At 47.0% G+C, this 12,514-nt stretch overlaps 1 protein-coding gene across 3 annotated transcripts in view; it reads left to right on the top strand.

The window, feature by feature from the left end:
- CHADL (chondroadherin like) overlaps positions 1-12,514 on the top strand; it is a 549,464-nt gene that overhangs the window by 373,450 nt on the left and 163,500 nt on the right. For 2 of the 3 annotated variants that reach the window (XM_040359603.1, XM_040359602.1), the window contains one exon: positions 3,777-3,943. The exons of the other annotated variant lie outside the window; for it this stretch is intronic. In XM_040359603.1, the coding sequence (XP_040215537.1) occupies positions 3,777-3,943 (167 nt within the window). The remainder of the gene's footprint in view (positions 1-3,776; positions 3,944-12,514) is intronic. 3 annotated transcript variants of the gene reach the window in all.

The following is a 12,514-nucleotide window of genomic DNA, read 5'->3' as shown; positions in this document are numbered from 1 at the left end:
TCTCTCCTTCTTTTTAACTTTTTCTCTCTTCTCTTTTGCTCGTATATTGAGGTTGGGCGTTGGGGGCGGACCGGGTGACCCCGAGTCGACCCCCTCGCCCATCCCACTTATACTGAGAGGATCCACATGGTGAATAGGGGACGTAGTAAAAGTAGACAAGGGATTTGGGTGGGCTGTTGTCTCTAGAAGGACATAGAGGCCTCTTGAATAGTTACAAGTAGATATATTGCCTCTTGATCGATTTATTACGCATCTTCCTTACGAAATATGTATGGATGAGGTGATTTACACGGATTATGTCACTGTTTTATGATGCTTGTCTTACATGCTTAATTCATACCTTTCTCCCCTCATGTAAACATTTTGTTGTGAATCCTCTTGTGAGGACATGTTATGTCTGTTAACGTTACGGTTGTATATGTAACATTGTCCATACCTTTTTGCTCTTAATAAAATCTTTATGGATAAAAAAAAAGGAGGAGGGCACAGGAGAGGATATACCGAACACGCATGAACATCTTTGGCATGGGGGATTCGGAGGTGTATCGTATCTTCAGATTCAACACTGATGCCACCCTGGAATTAGCCACAACCCTGCATGATGACATCACCAGCCAGACACACCGCTCACATGCAGTGCAGCCACTGGTCAAGGTCCTGGCAAAACTGCATTTCCTCGCCAGTGGATATTTTCAGCATACAAGTGGAGTTGTGGCTGGGATGTCACAAACCAGCATGAGCAGATGTGTGCACCAGGTTGTCCCCGCAATCCTCAAACGCATGTCCCACCACATCATCAGACCCACCGCAATGGCGGATTTTGTCAGAATTGCAGGATTCCAACGCACCGTGGGGGCCATTGATTGCACACATGTGGCACTACGGCCCTCCCGTGCCACAGAGCACATATACCACAATCGGAAGCACTGGCATTCCATCAACGTACAGGTGATAGTCGATGGCCAAGGCCTCATATGGCACGTCCGCGCCAAAAACCCATGGGCCAGCCACGACAGCTACATATACCGTCAAAGCACCATCCCAACGTAATTTGACAAAACGTGTATGGGGACAGCTGGCTGGTTGGTGAGTGACATGGGAGTCAGGCATGACTGTCTGACCCCATGATGCAGATATCACGAGGCGCACATGCACGACTAACATCCTCCTGTCTTTTCTCTTCCAGGTGACTCTGCATATGCACTTGGGCCCCATCTCATGGCTCCATTCCGGGATCCCCAAACCAGAGGAGAGACAAGCTACAATGAAGCACACATACGTACCCGTGCAGTCCCGTTTCCGATGCCTGGATAAGTCCAGGGGACCCTCTTGTATTCCCCAAACTTTGTGTGCCAGATCATCGGTGCATGTTGCATTCTACACAACTTTGCCGAGAGAAAGGGCTGGAGATTGAAATACGTGATGACCTGACCCCCGAACCAGACATTCCCCCCCTGCCCGAGGCTACCCCATCTGCTGAGGGATCAGCAGTCAGGGGATGCCTCGTGGAACGCATCTTTGCACGTTAAACACACACATTCATCATGGCACAAGGAGAATGCACGCATGCACACCACTGTGGTCCCTAGCTCACACACACCACATCCACATCACATTGGATTAGCCCAAGCCCACCATGCAGGACTTGGGAGCAGCAACGTAACGCCACGCTAAGGCCCCAATTATGTCGCTGTCCATTCATACCACATTCACACGGTCGTGGGGATAACTTCTCCCCAATGACCGAGGGTGACACCCCTTTGCTGGCAGGAGTGTGACCCCCCCATTCACACACCAGTCACACTATAATCTGCACGCCTCAACGTGTGCAGTAATTGTAAAAAAAAAAAAACCTCATGACCTGAGGAAAAAAAATAAAAAACTCATGACCTGAGGAAAAATAAACAAAAACGCTCTTCACCAGAGCAAAAATCAGTTGCCCTGTCGTGGGCCAAGCCTGCTGCCACGGCCACGGCCACGGCTCTGTGACTGCCTGGAAGAAGGCTCAGGTGGGGGGGCATCAGGTGGAGGAGCATCCCCTGGTCTCTCCCAGGCTGGAGGCCTGTCCTCTAAAGCTACAGCAATGCGGGTAAGGATTGTATTTGTCTCTGCCTGCACCAGCCGCGACTGCCTCCCCTCCGCCTCAATGGCAGCTGTGTTGCCCTGTACGGCCTCTCTCAGGGACCTTACCTCTGCCACGAGGGTAGCCGTTGTGGCCTGCAGCTCCCCCAGGCAGGTGATCACCGCTACACTGTTGCCAGACAGATCTTGAAGGGCGTCATTTATGTTGCCTGTGGAGGCCAGGCTGTCTGCCACACGCCGCATCTCCACGGCCATCTCACCCATATGGCGGGTCTGGGAGTCCTGTGCCCTGGTTAAATGTTCCGGAAGGAACTCAGGAACCCCCCTGATCTTCCTGGTAGCCTTCCTGGGGCCAGGAGAGGCTTAAGGGCTTGCATAGGGGGAGGCACTTAAGGGAGTGGGTGTGTTGGGGATGGATCCTGAGGGGCTGGAAGAGATGGGGCTTGACGTCCACGACGGATCAGCCGAGAGGGAGGATTCCTCCAAATAGAGGCACACCTCCTCACCCATAAGGACAACGTCATCCTCCACCACCTCTTCATTGGAGGTCTTGGCACTCCCCTCCACCAATGCCTCTTGGCTTCCCAGGGGGTCAGGGGCATGATGCTCAGGGGATGATGGTGTGGGACGGGCAGAGGCAGATGATGGCCCAGCTCCCTCCTGGACATCTGTGGATGACACAAAACATTCACATGTTGGAGGACCCACACACTTGTCACATGTTCCCTTCCACCCCCTCACATGCTACACACCAGATAGGAGAAAAAACACACTTACCTGTCCTCAAGGCCTGCTCAACTGAGTCATATCCCTCCACCCCCTCCACTTGCTCCCTCTCAAGGCACAGAGCAACCACCTGCTCCTCAGGAGTCAGCCTAATAGTAGAGGCTGGTCCACCTCCAGTGGCGCTGGCATGCCTCCTCATCAGGATCTCATCCCTCTTCCCCCTCTTTACTTTGTACCCCATGGAGGCGAGCATCATACCTCTCCATGGCCGATATGATAATGGCCCTCTCCTCTGGGGAGAAGTTTTTCTTCCTCCTATCACTGCGACAAGCAGACATGGCACAAAGGAAGACAGCAAAAGCACTTACACCACTAACAAACAGGTGTACTTTTGCACTCGACGGGCGCATCTCTGGGCGTATTTATGCCCTGGGCATAAACGGTGGGCCGGCGTATCTCAGGGTTTACGCCAGGCGTAGTTGTGAGCATGCGCAGAGGGTCACACCTACTTCCTTCCTACTTTGAATTACGCCGGCTTATGCCAACGAATTTACGTTACGCCGGCGCAAAATTGGACGCATTTGCTATGAGAATACGGACCTTACCTCTCTAAGTTACGTCGGCGTAACGCATATGAGATGCGCTACGCCGGCATGAAGATGCGCCGATCTACGTGAATCTGGGCCTTTGTCTATATATCAGCCTGTTGGCTAGAGAGACTGAACTTTTCCTATATCTACACTTGTGTAACAAGAAAGCCTGACGTTCCTTTCGCTGAATAAAGACATTTTTATTTTACTGAACTGTCTGAGCTGGCTTTTCACCCCTCTGATCCCCTTCAAATGTTAAATGTCTAGTAACTTACTATATTACATCTTCTAGCTATTACTGTTTGCTGAGCCACGTAAATTATTGTAAAAACTGAAGTCTACCAAAAATATATTTACATTTTTTTCTGATCTCTTTAGATTTCAAATGGAAGTTTTATAGGGCTTGGACCCCGTATTAAAAGCCTCTTCATGGAAAATAACAAATTAGAGGTTCTTCCTGACATGAATTACTTCATTGGTCTAGAAGTAATAAATTTGTCCAACAACCCTTTTAGATGTGATTGTCATCTGACCAATATTCACAGGTATGTAAACATACTGTATGATTAAATAAGATCTCAATGGAATATTACTAAACTGTTAACTCCACTTGCCATTGTGCTGTCCTTTCTGAGTCATGGCTTTCTGAAAATTGTGCAGAGATCAAAAAAAGTTTGTTTAGCTAAACGCCTCCACGCTTTTACTAATGAAATTACTGTTGTAAATCCATTTTGTCTAATTCATGTTTAAATGCCAACTCAAGTGTTACCATATTATGATCACAGGAAACTATTCACTTATATGGTATCTGGTTTATCAAAAATTACCAAACCTAGCATAGCTTTAGCTTTAGTTGGCATACTTACCACTTGTGTACAGTTATTTTTCCATAAATTGGATTAAGATCTTTACTAAAAACACTTTTGTGTCTCATTTGATGTTTGAATTGTTGAAATCGTTGATAATAAATGGATTGCTGCTTTTAAAATGTGTAGCAGTTTTTAACCTTATGCAGCATCATTTATGTAAACTGATTGAATGTATAGAAATCCAAGCCACACACTGATATTCAGTCCAGTTATAATCTGAAAGAAAATGGTCTCTTCCAGAAGCCACATCCATCTAATGCTTTTCTCCCACCCCTGGGCTTAATCATAGAAGTGGAAGTGGCTAGATGACTTTGGGTTTTATAGCATCATGAGCCGTTTCAAACAGATAATGCATTGCTTGCCCCCAGGAACCTCATGTCAGCACTTAGAGCAGTGCTTCTGTTTTGGTTTAGGATTATTTATGTAAGAAATCATCAGAAAGAGGCATGGATCTTAGCACAATAGTCGCCACATACATTTTCAACACAGCTTTTAAGGACAAAAACACACTTTTATTATTTTAAAATGATAATAGAATCTTAATTTGAGTGTTTCCAATAAAGTTTCGACCTTCTGGCCAACGTTTCCCTTTTTTCCCCCCTCACATGGCTATTCAGTTTAGAGTAATATATGTCTTTAATTTCTGCCGCAGCACTTTCACACATACAGTGCCCCACCTTTATTCAAACACTAGAGATGCAAAACTTGAAGTGACTAAGAAAATAAAACAGCATTATGTGCAACATACACCCTGTTCTCTGAGACCATTTATCTAATGTTCTATAGTTTGAACCTATAGCTATGAATATATGTTACTTTCACAGTGAGCCTGGAAATAAGTATCATTGTTTCCCCTATTTTTGGACAGGGTATTCTCCAAAAAATATTATAAAGAACTTTGCAGGGCTTAGGAATCAGTTGGTGCCATTCACATAGGGAAATCGTCTGTGATTATCCAAATGTGACATCCTACAAAATAATACTGTAAAGCTTCCAGTGAACGTTTAAAGTACAAATAAAGACAGTACGAGCATCTAACCAAGAAGCAACTCTGGGTATTATGTGATGAACATGCTCAAAAAGTAAACAAAAGCTTCCCCTACCTCCACTAACTGAGCCAAATCTACCTTCACTTTATGTACTCCTCCTTCCAGATACTGCATCTCAAAATGTGAGTATTTAGGTAACAAATGTATTTTTATCAATACATAAAGCACTAGGCAGAGCTAGGGGTGGCCACAGTGCTAACTGACACATTTCAGGCTTGTAAATCTGCACTGCCAATGCTGATCGCCACACCGTGGTAACATTTTTTCATGCCACATTATCGCAAGCAAGTATGGTCTACATGAGAGTACCAAATCTGTCCTAAATTCAGGAGCAATGCAGCATCATTGCCACACCTACACAGGAAGCTATATTTGGTGGACTATTTGGTCAGTTTCTGCACCGGAAACTGACTGCATGGTGTGAACTAGAGCCATTGGAATACATGGAAAACACTGTGCATGCATTTTTAATCCTAGTTCACACCAGACGCAGTTCCGTGTGCTTTTTTTCTGCACTAAAAATGCATGCACAGGGTTTTCAGTGTATTCCAATGGCTCTAGTTCACACCAGTGCAGTAAATTCTGTCACAGAACAAATTCCAGTGTAAGGCTGGATTCACACCTACTGTATGCATTTTTTGTGCTTTTTGCATTTTGCACATTCGCACTATAGATTGTGTTCCATAGGAAATCATGATAAATGGACTGTAGTGCAAATCTGCAAAATGCAAAAAGCACTAAAAATGCATAGGTGTGAATCCAGCCTTAGGCCTGATTCACACTTATGCATTTTGTGTGCTTTTTGCATTTTGCAGATTTGCACTACAGTCCATTTAACATGGTTTCCAATGGAACGCGTTCTGTAGTGCGAATCTGCAAAATGCAAAAAGTGCTAAAAATGCATAGGTGTGAATCAAGCCTTAGACCATCCTCAGGAATCAAGATAAGAGTTTATTGCGTATGCAAGATAAATGATTACATTTACATTGCAGACTATATGGTCATCATTTCTGGTCAGAACATTATGGACACCCCCTTCTCTTGTCAGAATGTCCAATCAGGTACATTTACTTTATTTCTGAACATTATGGAGAAGTGGAAAAATCCATTACAGACTTATCTTATCTCTCTATTTAAATATGGTTATGACTTGGATGGTCCCCAAGCCATCTGCAAATATACAAAAAAACAAGACATAAAAATGCAAGTCTAAGCATAATTGTAATTAAAGTTATATTTGAGCGTTAGGCTATATTTAGCATACTTAGAATACAAAATGGTGTTTTCATGGCTGTCGTTAGAGTATAATTTCTCTAACATCTCCCTCCTTTTATACTCATAATGTCAATAATTCAAATTTCCAGGTTCCTTTTTACCAGGTATTATCATTTAGACAGATGAGTCCTTAGCGAGGGTTTGAAAATCTTCATCATCGGACTCTGAGTAAAGTTCTGTGTCGCTCCAAAGGAGCATAGTCTTTGTTAAAGATGTATCAATCAGTCTTTGAAGAATTCCCCTAATACAGGGAATGCATCAACATCCACACAGCGTCAGGACTGCAGCTGCCATGACAACAGAGATGAGCAAACTTTTTGCAGGATCACCCCAACCTTTTTTCGAAGCGTCCTGTTAGGGGGTTCTTTACACCAGAATTTTCAGCTAATTCCTCTGACAGCATTTGTAGGCCTCGTAAGGCCTTGGTGATACGTCCATCAGGTGCCATATTGTTTGGAATAAAGGTGCAGCAGAAGGTGGCGAACATTTTGCATACCCCGCCCCATTCTGCCAGCAACATATCCAGTGCTATAAGGTTCTGCCAAGCTGTCGAAGAGGTGGAATCCAGTTGTGCAGCTATGCCTTTGATAGCGTCTCTGGTGTAGTAGATGTAGTTTATCCAGTCGACGTTCTTGTTGGGCTGGACCTTTAAATTTATCCGGAACTCCTCGTGGAATACCTATTGCGTCTATATATACTCGGTAGTCAAATGATCCTTGTGGTGTTTCTCGCTTAATTCGCTTAAAATAGTGTTTACCTGGCAGTCTTATTCATTTATCACTCATAGGAACTATATAAAAGGGAAGCAGCAGCCGGGTAAGGGCACAAATTCCCACCCATCTAGGTGGTAGTCTGGGCCTTAGTCTTTTGTCGCCACACAGCCACCAAACATCAGCCAGTAGTCATTTTTTTCCTGAAACCATTTTAGTTGATACTTAGTATCTGTAGTAAGAGTTGTAGTTGCACAATATTCAGGGGATAAGGTGCCAACATTCCTACCGTTTGTGTCATTGTTAGAGAAACAAGTGAAATTCCCTGTTAATGCTTGTACTGACGGGGGTATACTTTTCATTTTAGTCATAGGGTAGCTCTTTTTCTAATTTTCACATTTAGACCCAGTAATATTTTCTGAAAACATTCTTATTATACAAGTCAAGTCTGTTTCTTCTTCAGGGAGAGCAACGGTGGCTAGTTGTGGTCTTGGGTTTGCACAAGAAATACAATCGCTCAGCCCCTTAGATTGGGTTGTGTAACTGACCCACTCTATCCATTTATTTTTGTCCCCAAATCCTGTTTCTATACTTAATTGTTCCTTGTAGATAAAATCTGTTTTAAACAAGGAAGGACTACGTTTAAACTGTGTTGGTTCTGGGCCTGGGGTGACCTGACCAGGGGTCAGGACTTTTTTTCAGGGGGAACTTGGTGGAACTCAGTTCCACCACCACTGGCTTAGACCCTGCTCACCAAAATCACTTGTAAACACAGAAGTCCAGTTTCTGTGTTTACAAGTGACAGTTCTGCACTCTGTATGTAATGCAATCCTGGTATTTAAAGGGGAACGTTCCAGCCTTTTTTTATGTTTATTAAAAGTCAGCAGCTTCAAAAAGTGTAGCTGCTGGCTTTTAATAAACATACACTTACCTGTTCCGCTGGGAGCTTCGTTCCGGTCCCCCCTTCACTGCCGATGCCTCCACTGCAACTGTGGGCACCCCGCCGTGACAGCTTTCGGTTTCACGGCCGGGCATTCCGCCGCAGCGCTCCCTGATTGGACAGGCGATCGCCTGGGACCTGTCATGTGTCCCAGGTGAAGGCCCCAAAAATTAGGCATTCAACGGACATGAAAGGCCTTTTTATGCCGCTGTATTTACCTAAGACAGGGACCATGAATTGTTATGGGTGGTGGCGGATATTTGTGGCCTGTCATGAGGAATTTGAATCAAACATTGTCTACTGGTCACATGTGTTGAATTCCTCCGAGATCCATGCCTCATTCATTTTTAGAAATGTGAGGTAGTGAACACTGTCGCGAGCTAGGCGAGTGCGCTTATCGGTCATGTCCTCCCTGCTGCGCTGAACGTCCTTTCGGACAGGACACTGGACGAGGGACAAGCCAACAGTTTCATTGCAAATTGTGCAAGCTCTGGCCAGAGGTCAAGCCTGCCCACCCAGTATTCCAGAGGTTCATCACTTCTCAGTGCGTCCACATCGGCCTTTAACCAGATGTAGTCGGACACCTGTCAGTCTAGGCGTTCCCTGATGCTGGATCCGGAGGACAGCTGTCGATGGGTCGGCTGAAAGAATGATCTCATATCATTAGTGACCAACACATCTTCAAACCGCCCTCATCTTGCAGGCGCTGTTGAATTGTTACCCGCAACTGTTTCTCTGTGAGTGGAAATTCCTCTGCCAGCGCACGCAAAAGCAGAATGCAGCATTTCTCGAAGCAAGGCCTGGAAGTGTTGCATTCTGATAGCCCTCTGTGATGGTGTCAGGGCACCATTCCTGTCTCTGTTGAGCTCCCGCGCATGCGCGGGGCAACGGGGCTCCGGCGCATGCCCGGGCGCAATGTGCGCGCGCGCATGCGCGGTACAACGGTGCGCCGTGTGCGTGGACGGGCGCACGGGCGCGCACGTGACAGCCCTGTGGCCAATCAGAGGACTGACAGTCCTATTTAAACCAGCCTCTTCCCCTGAACAGGTTGCTGGTTTGTCTTCAGCTTCCATGTGTTTACCCATTGCCATACCTGCCTGTTTTGACCCGGACTTCCGCACGACTCTCCTCCCACCTGGAACCTTTGACCCTTTGGCTGATGTTACCTGGATTGCTGTTGTCTCCTGCCCTTTGACCTTGGCTTGCACTTACGGACTTCCTCTGATCTCTCCAACTCCTGACCCACGGCCTGTGACCCGGATTTGCCTTTGTTTCCTGCCTGATCCCTCTGGACTTCCTGCCAGTTCCTGCCTGACCTACAGTTGTCTCCAGTCTTCAGCACCTGCCCTGCTTCTGTCAGCTGCACCAAGTCTACCTACCAGTTTCCGGCACCGGTGCCTCCTTGTGCCGTCCCTCCTCTGTCTCAACTCCAGGGAGCGGACTGCGCAGGGTCGCAAAGGTGAGCCGTCCTCAGCATCTCGGCCTCGGTGAGTACAGGTTCTGACAGATGGTGGTAACATTTCCACCATTTTTTGTTTATACCGGGGATCTAAGTACATTGCCACCCAGTACTGGTCCTTGCCCTTTATGCTTTTTATTACTGGGGTCCCTCTTAAAACACTGGAGCATAAAGGCCCCCATTTTCACTAAACTGGAAGTGGTGTAGTGGCCTGGCTCCTGCTCATCATCCAGGATAATGTCGTCCTCGTTCTCCTCCCCCATCCACGGACAACACCAGGGATCCCAGAAAGGTTTCATCTGCCCCGGCACCATCCTCCTCTGACTCCTCCTCAGGCTCCTGTTGTTGACTTGTCTCAGGTGGAGTAGCCCCCTCTGGGAATTCATCCAGCATTGCGACTTCCTCATCTTCCTGCTCCTGCTCCTCGACGGCTTGATCAATGACACAACACAATGCTGGAGCGTTCCAGAAAGAAGGCATAAGGTACAATGTCACTTATGGCACCCTGGCTGCAACTGACCAGTTTGGTGATCTCATCAAATGGCCGCAGAAGTCTGCATGAGTCACACATGAGCAGCCACTGGCACGGTTAAAAAAAAAACAAGCTCCCCAGAACCTGTCCTGCCACAGAGTTCATACAGGTAGTCGTTAACTGCACGTTTCTGCTGGAGCAGCCTATCATGCATATACAAGGTTGAGTTCCATCGCGTTGGGCAGTCACAAATAAGACGTCTGACGGGGGGTTGTGTCGCCGCTCAATGTCTGCAAGGCGAGCCATGGCCGTGTAATCTTTTTAAATGGCCCGAGATTTTCCTGGCCTGCCGCAAGATGTCCTGGACCCCAGGGTATTTGGCAAACGAATCGCTGAATTACCAAGTTCAGGATGTGTGCCATGCATGGCACGTGTGTAATTTTTTCCTGTTTCGGTGCGCTCAGCAGATTGGCACTGTTGTCGCACACCACTTTACCAACTGTCAAATTGAGCGGTGTTAGCCACTGATCTGCCTGTGAACGTAAAGCTGAAAGGAGTGCAGGACCAGTGTGGCTCTTGTCTTTCAGGCACAACAGATGCAGCACAGCATGGCAACGTCTCACCTGGCATATCGAATAGGTTCTGGGGATCTTGGGTGGCTCAGCGTAAGAAATGGTAGCATCGGAAAAGGAGGAGTCAGCCGAGGAGGAGAGGGAGGATGAAGTAGGAGGAGGAGGAGAAGAAGAGGCAGGCCTGCATGCAATCCGTGGCGGTAAAACCAAATCTACATGGGTGCCATGGGTTACATGCTTGATGGCCGTCAGAAGGTTCACCCAGTGGGCAGTAAACGTTATATGCCTTCCCTGCCTGTGTTTGCTAGACCACGTGTCTGTGGTCAGATGTATCTTGGCACCGACACTGTGTGCCAGAGATACATTCACTTGCCGCTGATCATGGCCATTTAGCTCTGGGATGCCCTTCTGTGAGAAATATTTCCTTCCTGGGACCTTCCATTGTGGTGTTCCAATGGCCACAAATTTTTGAAAGGCCTCCGAGTCCACCAGTTTATATGGCAGTAGTTGGCGGGCTATCAGTTTCGGCAAGCCAGCGGTCAACCATTGGGCAAGAGCGTTATCCGGCATCATCGTTTTTTTTAAGACCGAAACATTTTGGGCCACGGATGCCTGCCTTTTTGCAGAAAAACGTGAGGACGGCATGATGGAAGGTGGAGTGGAGGACAATTGTGAGTATAGAGGAGAAGGAGAAGAGGCTGGACAGAGAGAGCCTGGAGTGTTGCTTTGCGGTTTCTGATGGTGTTGCTCCCACTGGGCTCAGTGATGGGAGGTCAGGTGCCTTCTTAAGGCGGTCGTCTCTAGGTGAGTGTTGGGCTTACCGCGACTTCTGCGTTGAATGCAAAGGCTGCAGATGGCAACACTATTGTCAGCAGCGGACACGTTAAAAAAAGCCCACACAAAAAAGTGCCAGATGTGACTGTACATGGTTGATGGCTCGCTCCTGATACATTAGCAGTCTGGTTTGTCCCTCTTATGCAATGTAAGTTCAGCCTGCTTCTCCTCCCTATCTGCTGGTCCATCTCTCCCTCTGAACTCCCCTCCTCTTCCTCTCTTGTGGGCACCCACGTGACGTCTGTAGACACGTCATCATCAACGTCACCTTCCCCACCACTAACATTAGAGATCTCGGAGTAGGCAGCAACAACGGGGACCAACCTCCTTGGGCTAATCTGGGTACTGTCATCAGACTGCTGAGTGGCGGCTGTTGCCACCTCCTCTTCCTGATCCAATGCTAAGATTGGCTGTGCATCGGAAATGTCTTCTGATGGATCAGAAAATAATTCCTGTAAATCAAGCGGAGGGTATATGGTGGTGGTGGTGTTGGTGGTGAGCCACTCAACCAAGTCTGGTGCGTTCTTTGACGTAATCAAATGCACCTTGTGCCACTTCCCAGTTTGGCTCCAGCCTGGTGCTCCTGCCCTACCCCTACCACCTCTGCGGAAGGGCCTGCCTCTTCCTCTGCCTGTCATTTTTTAAATGACCCTGTGACAAAAGTCTCTAGAGAAGCGCAGTATACAGTATGTGAAGAAGGTATATAACACCCCGCTTCAATCTGTCGTTTTGGGGGGCCACTGGTTTATCGCACCAGTTATGAAACGTTTTTTTCAGTAACTTTTGTCTCTGTGTGTAGCTGAGGTAAAGCAGCAAAACAGAAAACAAATTCTACAGTACCCAAATACACTATTATGAAAGTATATTTTTATATAACAGCCCGCTTCAATCTGTCGTTTTGGGGGGCCACTGGTTTATGGCACCAGTTCTAAAACT

The sequence above is a fragment of the Rana temporaria genome, chromosome 7 (genome assembly GCF_905171775.1).
Source record: "Rana temporaria chromosome 7, aRanTem1.1, whole genome shotgun sequence".
In the NCBI taxonomy this organism is placed as follows: Eukaryota; Metazoa; Chordata; class Amphibia; order Anura; family Ranidae; genus Rana; species Rana temporaria.
This window is presented reverse-complemented; position numbering and strand designations above follow the sequence as displayed.